This window comes from Melozone crissalis, unplaced genomic scaffold (assembly GCF_028551555.1).
Source record: "Melozone crissalis strain CALT ecotype California unplaced genomic scaffold, PUWL_Pcris_2 ptg000023l_1, whole genome shotgun sequence".
Lineage (NCBI taxonomy): Eukaryota > Metazoa > Chordata > Aves > Passeriformes > Passerellidae > Melozone > Melozone crissalis.
Genome location: NW_026535801.1, coordinates 28225204 through 28237303, shown reverse-complemented (window position 1 = coordinate 28237303; position 12100 = coordinate 28225204). Strand labels below are relative to the sequence as shown.

General features: G+C 39.3%; 1 protein-coding gene across 1 annotated transcript in view; it reads left to right on the top strand.

Moving 5' to 3' along the window:
- CNTNAP5 (contactin associated protein family member 5) overlaps positions 1-12100 on the top strand; it is a 261242-nt gene that overhangs the window by 161445 nt on the left and 87697 nt on the right. The window contains exons 11-12 of the mRNA XM_054277569.1: positions 993-1099; positions 11778-11897. Coding sequence (XP_054133544.1) covers positions 993-1099; positions 11778-11897 — 227 coding nt within the window. The remainder of the gene's footprint in view (positions 1-992; positions 1100-11777; positions 11898-12100) is intronic.

Sequence of the window (12100 nt, the reverse complement as noted above, 5' to 3'; positions counted from 1 at the left end):
AATAAAACCACATCTTCAGCTAGAAAAAATCAAGGTAGCATCAGTGATTTCACACTAACACCCAGGAAAGATCTGGGCACTGAAAGAGTTTTGAAGCTCAAATTACAAGCAAAGCAAATCCTAATGGAGTTCTGTAGTGTAAAGGATAAATTGATTGCCTGTTTCCTCTCCACCCACCCAACACAATTGAATCAGCAGTATAAACAAGTTACTTATTTTTTAAAAGTCAGACATACTGTGTAAAACAGATTAATATACAGTAAGAGGGAAAAAAATGAAAAAAAGACAAATAAGAGAACAATCTGTTCCCATTTAAGCTGGTGTAACTCCATTGCACTGCCTACGTTTATACCAGGGGAGTTCAGATCAGCATTCACTTTTTGTCCTGGAGATTGAATTTATCTCCCACAGCTTTTATTTCTGTTCATTTCCTGAGCTGCATGCTGTTGTGCCTCTTTTCTTCTTTTAATAATTTGTTTCACAATAACACTTAAGAGGCACACCAACTAAAATGAGGAAGAGAGTACAGAACTCATAATTGAAGCATATTTTTCTCTCACTTTAGAGATTTGCATGCTGTTAGTGTTACCACAAAAGTAACTTAGCCTAATTTTGATAACAGTGGTGCCTGTTCAATCAGAAAACATGGGATCCTCCTTTGGAACTAGATTTCAATACCATTTTCACCTGCTACTTGTCTTGCTCTATGCTCAGCAAGTTCATGACACTTTATTTGCTAATAAGCAGTAAGTTTTTATTTACAGTGATCTTTACCTATCTTCTGATAGCTTAAATGTTCTTTTCTTCAGTGCTTGGATGTGAATCACAGAAAAATAAATAATTCTTTCATTACACAGTGATTTCAGCCCTAGGAAACTCTTGCCTGAATGAGGAGTTGAGACAATTCTGTTGGTTTTAATTTTTTTCCTGCAGCACATTATTTTTGCGGAAATATTTATAATTAATTACATTTTTTTTATGTCTCCATTTAGATGTTTACCCGACTACTGTGAACATGGAGGAAAATGCTCTCAGTCCTGGAGCACCTTTTACTGTGACTGTAACAATACAGGCTACATGGGAGCCACCTGTCACAACTGTAAGTAAACCCACCTGCACTTTTCATTTGTATTACATCCTCATTGTAATCATAGTGGCCATCAGACGTTTAGTAGAATTTAGCTGGGCTGAGCTGGCTGATTTTAACCTGTGTTTGGTTCTTCAATTCAGTTTTAACACCCTGGACTTTGTTTTTAGATCATATGAAAGTCCATGTAGCAAGAACCCAGTTTCCCACATTTTATGATTTTGAAATTTTGCTGAACTATTTTTGGGCTGCTACTATTAACAGGAATAGAGAAACATTCAGCTACTGAAATCCACAGCAAAAGGAATATTAAGGGGTTTTAAAGGTTAAAACACCCCCATCAAACAGAAGAGGCACAAAATGCTGCAAATTCTGGTAAAAAATAGAGAAAGGAAAAGCCACAATAAAGCCACTGCATACAGCTGACTAAAAGGAAAAACAGAAAATGAAGGTAAATTTCCAGTTCTAACAAAGGAAATAGAGAAAAAAAAAATTGTGAATAAGAATAACAATTCCAGGAATACAACCGTAACCACTCTGGATGCTTGATGAGCACTTGGACCGCAGATAGGATGACATTGGTGAGATGGATTTTTTTTTCCCCCGTTTAACTAAAAAGCCAAAGAGAAGAAAAGGTACTTAGTGGTTTGAAGCTGAGAATATTGGCAACCATACTGTCATTTTGGAGACTTTAATGGTTTGGTAGTTAGCAGTGAATGCATTTGTGGAGTGTGCAGCTGACAAGAGATTCTGCTGAGAGATCTGTTCATAGATTTGTCACCTGAACTCTACATTGTGAACACAAAAGAAGCCAAGGGTTTTGTGTGGAAATCATGCCAAGCCAGATGAAGAGAGGGAAGAAAAAGGCTGACTTTATAGTTTTAAAAAGAGGGCTTACTTTCTGTCCATTGCTTTTCTTGTTCCAAAAGACATCACAACTCTTCAAAACACCTTTAAAGCCACAGCAGAGTATCTGTACCAGTGATGACTGGTGCAGAACTAGGTGGCCAAGTCAGGTGGTGAAAAGGAAGGGGCTCCTTGGGGAAGGAGGAGAACTGTCACTATTGACTGTCAGAGGTGATTAGGGACACTCAGCTCTGGGCTACATCTGTGCTGTCACATCAGCTTGGGGCCTGAGGCTCACTATGTCTGTGCCAGCTCAGTGTGGCTTCTGTCCAGAGGAGACCATCTCATACCACAGAGAGCTGGTTCATGACTATTTTTCCCCACAGAGACTTCCATGGAGCTAGTGAAGCCTCCTGCTTCTGTCAGCTCATGTCTGCCCTTCAAAGACACATAGCTGCAGTTCTTTAAGGTTCAGTGACGTGAAACTACTCTGAAAAGTTTCTCAAGAAGCTCTTGTGTTGAGCTGTGCACAGGTGTGATGTACAGCTATTCAGCTGCTCAGCTTATTTACAACTGATTTATCAACAGCTAATTTGATTCCAGCTAGATTGTGGAGCCAGCTGCCCTGTGAGCCAAGCAGTGCTGATAAACAGCAACATTAGTCTGGAGAAATGCATTCATTATTTGAAATATGCAATGAAACCAGCTCAAAGCTAGCGGGCAAACACAGACTGGTGATACAAAACTTGCAGAACAAGAGATGTTATCACTTTGAGCTGATAGTGGGTGATGTGCAGGAGTACCTTTTAGCAGGTGAATGAAATGCACAGATTTGATCATAGCATAACTCCAGAATATCCTCAATGTATAGGAAACTCTCCAATCATATAATTCAGTGTAGTTCTATCAAAGTAAAACATCTAATTTCATATGGTTTGAAATATTACCTCAAGAATTTTTATTTTTCTAGAACACTGATGCTGACAGGCCTGAAATTGAACTTATATCACTTTGGAGAGGCTATTTCTTTTATTAAACTGCCCTTCAGACCCAAGTCCATGCAGCAGCAAGGGAAAGATTTAGCTGGCAATCTGCTGCTAGCAAAACTGAGAATTGTTTCAGTGTTGCCTGGATTTCTTTTTGGTCTGAGTTACATCACCATAGATTTTACCTCATTTTGGTATGGTAAAACATGGGTGCCACTGGTTGAAAAGAATAAAAAACCCATTCTTTGTTGTGCTTTTAGGAAGAACCACATGGCATGCATATTCAAGCCAGATTTAATTAGTTTGTGTCTTACCACCTCAGACTGGGAGATCTTACCATTTTAAGAACTGAGATCTTGAGAGAAATGGTCCCTAACTTGCTGTCATCAAATATGAAGTATTGTAATACATTTTATGGTTAGTATATAAGCAGTCCTATTTTTAGCTCCAAATATTTACAGACCTCACTGGATCCTGCTGTGAACAACAGCTAACAATACACACTATCTCTTCTCCAAAGAGTGTGCAGTTAAGTTTCTGAGGGTATAAAACGTGCTGGCACAGGTGATGGAATGCTAGAAAGGCTTCATCAGCATTACAGGTGGCAGTTTCAGTCTGCCAAGTGCATAATTATTTCTAGGCTTTCTTATAGCAAAATAGTCATAAAGTAGAGATTTAAAAGAGGAAAAAATTGAGTGCTTAGGGAAATTGGAGAAAGCAATAATGTGCTTGTGTGAAAAATATAAGGCCATGGCCAGAGGAGTTTGACATTTTTGACAAGGCAAATGTCAGAGTCATGACAGGTAAAGAGGGTGGAAATGTGTCATGGAAAGCAAAGATAAATAGTTTGCATTTGATGCAACATAAGGGAATTAGAGAGTGTCAGAAAAGAACAGTAAGTTGATAGAAGACGCAGCTGGGACAGTGTTTGCAAGACCATGTCAGATATGTGGGACAAAATTGTGTCTGGCATGTCTGAAAATGTGTATTTGAAATTCAGGAAGTGTGTATGAAGCGAAAGCATCTGAAGATACATGGAAATAACTGTCTGGCTCTAGACATGGCTTTAATATAATCTTACCACACGCAGCTACTTGCCTGCAAACCTCAGGTATCCTCCTGTTTACTCGAAACGCCTTCTGATCCTGAAAGCTTCTAAACTGTCACAGGATGTTTGGCAATCTGCCTGGTCCAGATAAGGGTCCACTACTGAAAAGGGTGTGCTCCTGTCCCATTAAAGCCTTATTTTGTTTCACAGAAGTTTCACTCTGAAGTGTCATCTGGTCCTGCTTCCGTTCTCCTCTTCTCTGAACTTAAATGTAAATGCAAGTAAAGTCTTGCTAAAACCTGTATATGCTTTCTGGGGAAACCAGGAGTCATGGAATGACCCTATAGGATATAAAGCCAACTGTTGGTGATTTACATTTCATTGTGTAAGACTTTTGCTGTGCCTTACTTTCTCCAGCTCTGTTGGAAATAGGATCCAATTTGCAGATATATTAAAAGGTGTGTGATCTATATCGTCTGTTGAAATTGTGTGGGCTCTTTCTTTTGAAACTTACTGCTACTTGAGCTTATCTGTAGCTGAGACAGTGCTTTGAGGATACAATCGTATTTCAATCTCCAAAATGTATGGTTTTGCTTTTTGCTTTATCTTTCCAATGTGTTTCACAAAGCTTGCATTTAGATAGGTTGGAAGAGGAGCTCAGCTGAAGCCTTTTAGGGATAGATACCTTCCCAATTTCTCCAGTGTGGTGGGTAGCCTGCTGATCTGTCAGGCATTGGAGTAATCTGAAAAAATACAGCTAGAGAGGATCCATCACATGTGTGAACCATAGCAAAACAGATAATAATGTAATGTTAATTTTCTCTTTTCCTCCTCTAGATACAAACACTGATGTTAGTACGCAGCTTGGGGAAAAGGCCTGGGTGGGATTCAGCTAATCTATCTTTTGCTGTCTTGGTACTGTGACATCCAAGTTAAGATAGTGGTCTGGCCTCCCTCTATATGTAAAAAGGAATGTGAGCTGCTTTCAGAGCTTAACTTCTTTCACTGTGAGCTGGGGTGTCCATGGGAAGTTCATGGACCACCTCTGAAGTCTGCCATCTGTAGAGAGAGGCTGTCCTAGCTCAGACATAGAGTAGGCAACTGAAGGTAAGTCAGAATTATAGGTGGGAAGAGAGGGGAAACCTAGGTAAGTGAATTACAGATTTAATTTTTATATATTAATATACATATATAAAATTAATATAGGTATTAATTGAAAGTGCATAGTTTAAAAGCTGCATAGTCATTCCTCTAATTTCATTAATTCTCGTAATTATCACGTGATAGTAAGAGCAATAGACCAGTGTAAAATAGCCCTGAGATACAGAATGTTGTAGCTGTATTGCAAGATAATGATTAGTAATCTTATCTTTTCGTGAGCTGTCCTAGTCCCTTAGAAAGCCTCATCTTGCCCTTCTGTACTTCTATTCTTTTTATTGATGATAGCTTTCAGGTAGGTTTTAGTCTTGCACAAATTTTTTAATTCCAAAGAGTGCTGAATGTTGATATAAAAAGATGTTGAGAAATACAAAATAATTATTAAAGTCCTCATCTTTTGGGGTTGTCAGTGTGTCCCAAAGCTTTGCAAGGTGATAATTAACAGAATGGAATTTAATTCTGGGTATTTGCTTTGGTGTGTGATCTATCTCACACATACAGGCATATGTCTTATTGGCCTAGATAATTGCTGGAGGAAAGAGTTATCCAATAATGGAAATGTCATCTAGGCATTGATCTGCCATAAACCTAACATAACTTCAGGCTCTGAAAGTGTATTTTTTAATATTAATATGCTTACTGCATATATCATTTTTTTAATCTGAAAAGCTTAATATAGCTTCAGCCAGATTGTTAACAGTACTGGAGCTGCATCTTAAAGTGCCAGCTGGGAGTTTGGTAATTCTCCTGTGTTCCAAGGTAGGGAGATGTGTACACTTTGCTGGATGGGAAAATGAGGTTTTGAGAGTTTCAGTCTGATAGATGCCTACTAGTGAGTTTGGTAGTGCAATTTGCATGTCCTGAGTAGCCAATTTTCCTGTCTGAGGTTCTTGAGCAGCTTTTTTCTGTCTGTGCTTAAACACGTTGGTTTTCTTTGACTAAAGAAAACACATTTAATATTCATATCAAACCTTCAGTACTGCACTTGGTGTTCCTGCATATTTTTGTTCACACCATGCTTTTGGAATATGAATTTTTATTGTTTATTTTGTAATAAGTTACTATGTTATTAATGCATTCTCTAAAGGGGTGTTCATTTAAAAAAAGTTTTTCCCTTTGCCTGACTGAGATTTCCTTATAAATAACACATTGAATGTGGGACTTTCCTCAGGACTTTCCAGCAGAAGGGAGCATGTGGGAAACTCACTCAGTCCTGTGTGAAGCCAGCCATCCCCAGGTGTGACCATCCCCTGAGGGACACGGGGAATTTCCAGCAAGACCGAAATTCCAGGCTTTGCACAGCATCCTTCCCCTCTCTGGTCACTCCTGTCCCTCCCTCACAAGGCTCTGGGTGTCCCTGGCTGCCCTCCTGCAGCAGCAGCCCCAGGCTGGGCTCTGTCATTGTCACAGCTGCCTTCCAGCCGCAGCAGGGCAGTGACAGGGGAGAATGGCCTGGCATGGCCTTGGCCAGGGGGAGCCCAAGCTTGGGTGGCTGGAGATTGTCTGACAACCAGGTGGAATGGGAGTATCTCTCCTGAGCATCCATTTAGGAGACCCTGTGCTAAAAGGCATTTTAATTCCATTTGTGGAAATAACATATTCTTTACCAGATGAGCAAGTACATATTCTAAAAAGGAAGAAATAAGCTGTCTGTCATCCAGGCACGTCACAGCACAGACTGCGTTATTCTGTCAAGAGCAGAGCTGTCACAATCCAGGTTTTGAGAGTAGGTTTTTCTGGCATTTAACAAGACAATTGTATTTTAGGGGTGAGAATGATGATCACTCCCTGAGTTCATTGCTGTACTAATCCCTCTGTTGTTGAAATAAGAAACCTGCCATTACATACTGCTTTCTTTTTTATTTAGAAAAATCTTTTGCTCATTGCTCATTACTCCAAGTCTGTAAGAGCAGATCTGTCAGGCCTAAGGTACACGAGCAGAGATTGAAATAGTCATCTCTGATCTGCCTCCAAGAGCTCTGAGCATTTTGTTGAGAATACTTAATTTGGCCTGCTCAGCATTTGTGTATATCTGTTTTCCCAAGGTCAGTCTGTGGCTGGTTGATTATCCTGGCAGAATCCCCAGCTCTTACTGGCCTCTCCAGTCTAACCAGTACATAAGTTCTCACCTCTGAATGCAATAATAATTACCATTATAGGAGTTATTATTACTCTTCTTGTCTAATGTGCAGAGAATTACACAATGAGTAAATGAGCCTGAAATGATGTTGCTGCAAGTATTCTGTCTACCTTTTTTCATGACTTTACAGTTTTTAGAGATGATAAAAGCAACTCACTGCTGCTACATTTTATCTGAAAAGTGGACAGTGTCAGCACCTCCCAATGAAATAAAGAATTAAAGTTTTTTAGGTCCCTTTAATGTACTTCATGTATTATATCACCATAAAATGCTCTCTCTCTCTGAGAAATTGAAAATTATCAGCTACTTTTATTAGATTATGAGAATCTAATCTTGAGGCAGGAATACTACAGGATTCATTTTGGTAGTCATAACTAGTACAGCTGAAATTCTGAATCCCTAGCTCACATTTCATGCAATGAAATCAATTTCCAAAGTAATTGGGAATGCATTCAGAACAAAATATGGGGAATTTTAAGGTTTAATTCTATTTTTTGAGGAAAGTTATCTTGGTGTCCATTAAATCTGAAAAGGACAGTGTTGTCTGAGGGAAAAAAAAACCCAAACAAATTGTTTTTTGTTTGGAAGTTTACATTCTTGGTGATATCTACATAAATAATGTGCTGCTGGGTGCAGCAGAGAGAGGTTTGCCTTGCCTGGTCCTCCCAGCAGCAGAACTGAGCAGTGCCGTTGAACCTTTACATTGAGTGCAAGCAGGATTTTTAAATATGGGGTAAGAGTGCATCTTACTGAGTGAATAGCAGGTTCATTAGCCATTGAAGAGAGGGGGCTTTAAATATGTTGCTCCTTGAGAACAGAAGTTCTCAAACAGTTATTTGCAGAAGTTCAAGGCTTTGTACAAAGAATGGCCTCTTTTTTTTTTTTTTTTAGCCAAAGTAGGACTGGAGGTGTAAAAAACCAAAAATGTAGCCTGAAAGGGAGCAGAGGTTTCATAAGAACATGAGGGCAAAGGAAACAGAGCTAAGAACTTAGGAGCTGAGAGCATCTAAAGGCTCATCTGCTGAGCATCTCCACAGTGGAACAGGAAGCCTGTGCTTAGCAAAGGCTGCCATGGAGACTGCAGGTGAACTGCTTAGGGCAAAAGGAAGATTGGAAGCCAGATATCAATATAGCAAGGGACAGTCTGTGAAAAAGTGAAGAAAAAAGATTTTATGTCAGAAAAAATGGAAGTTTGACCTTGGAAATGTTTGTGCTTAGCCATGTACTGTTATAGATTTCAGCCATGGCTGGGATAAAAGCACCTCTGGTTTAAGGACTGTAATTAGAACAGTTGGATTATCAGGTTCAAGGTACTTCAAAGAATTTAACAGTGACACAATTGCTTATATTTAAAACCTTTCAGGCTCGTGAAGCATGTTGAATAAAGGCTTGAATTTTCAACTGCAGACCCAAACCAAGAGTTACCCCAGTCCTTTCAGACCTAACTGTGGAGTAACAGGGAGGTCCTGCATGTGCTGTGGCTGACCAGCCATAAGGGTCTTGATGCAGAGATTAGGAAATTAAATTCTGAGTGGTTTTTTATGCAGAAGGTCAAAAAAAGGTATGATATTCAAATCTGATAATGCCTTTCTGACACTGAAGTGTGAATCATGGATCTATAGCTTGAACCATGACCAATCAAAGTGAATATTTATAGTTTTGCTAGGATATTTCTGTGGGGAGGTGTAGTGTATGGCTTGAAAAAAGAGGGGAGTATACATTTCAGAGCCATAGTTTTGATTTTTAAGCTTATGAATTTTAAATAAATTTTAAATATTGGTAAAAATAATATTTGAAAATTCATGGTGGGTTCTACTCTGAACGAACTGGTGAATACCTCTCCTTTATTAAAAAGGTGCAAATTCTCTTTGCCATTAAAATGTGTGTAGCTGTCAACAGTTCCATCATTACCATTAGTGCTTGCTTTTTGAAAGTGGGGCCTTTTATTCTTAAATGGTTGGTGACTCTTTAATGACAATTACAATAATGGTTTCCCTGATATTCCCAAAATGAACACAACTCCATCTACACCAGAGAAGCCTGACACAAAACAGAGCATAAATGTGAAGACAGTTTTCAAAGTTGAGGTTCTGGGGTCTTAACAGTCACAGCTGACTGTTTGTCTGATTTTTACCTTCATATGATATTTTTGATTGCAAAAAGAGAATAATGACAGCAAAGAGATCTTGTCTTTCATGGACCCATAAAGATGGCTTCAAGTTGTTGTTACTGTCATAATAGAGCCTTTTTCAGCAAATGGAATTGCATAACTTTGTTCTGAAGCAAGAAAGCATCTCAGGCCACAAAGGAGTTGAGCAGAGCTTGGAAAGGTTGGTGCACTCAAAATGTCTGTAGGGGCATCTGCCAGTGACTGAAAAACAAACATCATTTTCTTCTTGATACATTTTATGTAGAAAAAAACAGCAAAAAAGAGAATTAAAATAAATGGCCCATCTGCTTGCAGTCTAGAAGTGTGCAGTACCAAGTGCTACAGATACAGGCATGTGAAACTTTGTGTGCAGGTATGAAATAAACTGCCTACCAAAACTGCTTTTCACTAATCATGATGGAATATGTTTTATGTGCTAGAGCTTGAGGTTTATGGCCTTTTCCCATTTCTTCTGCTACTTGCCAGTATGTAGTGCTGGATTTCTCATATAACTGAAAGGCAAACATACCAGGATGGATTTCCTTCTGGCAGACATAACTGTAGTTTTATGGAAGCTTGTGTATCCTTTCAGATTTATACCAGTTGAGCACCTTTAGCCTGATTTCTAGCTCTGTATAGCCTTTTTCCCCCTAAAGTTACAGTGACAAAGGGGCTATCTGAAGGTGAGTAGATCATCTCTGTTTGAATCTACCCATGTTATTAAGGGCAGAATCTTCACATCTTTCCGTACTAATTTGAAAAGCTCAGATATGGGCTCGAGCCAAAATGACAGTCAAGAAGAAGAACACTTAGAAAGAACAAGTTGTGATGAAGACTGAGATTTGCTGTGCCAGTTCCCTGACAACACACTTGTTTTATGTCTCTACCCCTCGCACCATCCTTTGTCTTCAAAAACACTCAGCAAACAATTCCGAGGAAGCAATTGGCATATTCCCTAATGAGACAAGATGAAGTGTCCTGTAACGATGATGACAGCAAATTCAGAGTGAACTGCAGTTTCAGAACTTTGCAAATTGATCAAACCATGATTCCTTGGTTGCTTACTTAATTGCCTGTTACCATCTCTCTCCTGACCTCCATATGCCCACTGCTTCTGTCAGCACTTCTGCAACTCAGGGACTCTGTCAGCCCCTCAGGTTCTGAGCACTGGAAGAATAGGTTCTGGTTTGGGGATTTTATTTAACTTGCATTTAATAAGTGTTCTTGGCCAGCTATCACAGGGGGAATTCAGAGATATTCAGGCCTCCTACCATGCTTGAATTCATCAGGCTCTGAGGAAATGGCTTTCCTAATTCTATTTATTATAGGATGGATGCTAATTAAGGCACTGTCTCATCAGGTGCTGAGTACCTTAAGCCGCTTCTTAACCCTGGGTAGGATAGTGCTGTGCTTGTTTAGCACTCAGTGATGTTCTGTCTGCTAAAGATACCTGGTCAGGCAAGAAGTGTGCAAGGGAGAAGCATGTTCTTGTGAGTGTACAAATGATTGAACAATGAGACTTAATCCATAGCCAGTTTAGACCAGAGCCCCTAGAACTGTGGTGCTGTTTTGTTGGCAGAAGTGGAGAAAATGTCCAGTATATAAGTGGTGAAGTATAGTGGATTTTTCTTCCTTTTCTTGCTCTTGGTGACCTGCTTGTTTTATTAACCACTTGGATTTTCATGGGCACTGGTAGTCTAAAAGAAGAATATTGATAAGCAGAGAGAAAGAGTTGGTTGTATAAAATTAGGTCTAAAGCATAAAAACATAACCTAGGATGGAGAACATGTCTGAGCTTGATCTTTTCTGCTGGGGGACAATAGATTTCATTTGGACAGTAGACTATGGTGGGGCTTTGTTGCTTCCTGTTAACCTTATCCTGCAGGGAAGGCAAAGACTGGTAAAAATACCTATCATCTGTGTTGAGAAGACTTAAGTGCATGCCTAGGTAGTAAATCATGTGTACCTGTGTGTATGTAGGTATGTCTTTGAAATACCATACATGGTGAATACATGTACCTCTCCATGGGTAGATATGTCACATTTGAAAGTTCATATCCCTTTATTTAAGTATTTACATGCTTTAATCCAAAATAAAGGAAGTGCCTGTATCTTTAAAGCCAGCACGCATTAATTTAAAGGAATTAGCTAAAGAAATGTGTGATTTAGAGCATGGGTTCCAACCCAAATGCAAGGGTGTGATTTAGAGCATGGGTTCCAACACAGATGCCGTAAAATTTCACATGCTAATCAGCTGTGTGCTAACAGGGTTTGTTATGGCAATAATTAATGCAGTACTCATGTATAAAACATGTCTGTCTGTGTTCTGTCTGTGATGCAGTCCCTCTCTCTTTCTTTCAAAGCTGTCTATGAGCAGTCCTGTGAGGCTTACCGACACCAAGGGAGGACATCAGGTTTCTTCTACATCGATTCTGATGGAAGTGGACCCCTGGGACCACTCCGTGTTTTTTGCAATATCACAGGTAATGACCTAACCTTGACTTGGCTGCTTGATCTTGGATCTAATTTGATCTGAGGTGGTCTTAATGAAAACATAGAGATGTCAATAATATAGCTCAAGAGTGGGGAAGAAGCAGCAAATTTGTAACTGAGGTTTCACTTTGAGATGTTTCCTTAAATAAGATCCATGTAAAAGTGATATTTAAAATAAGTTTGAAGGACTTGC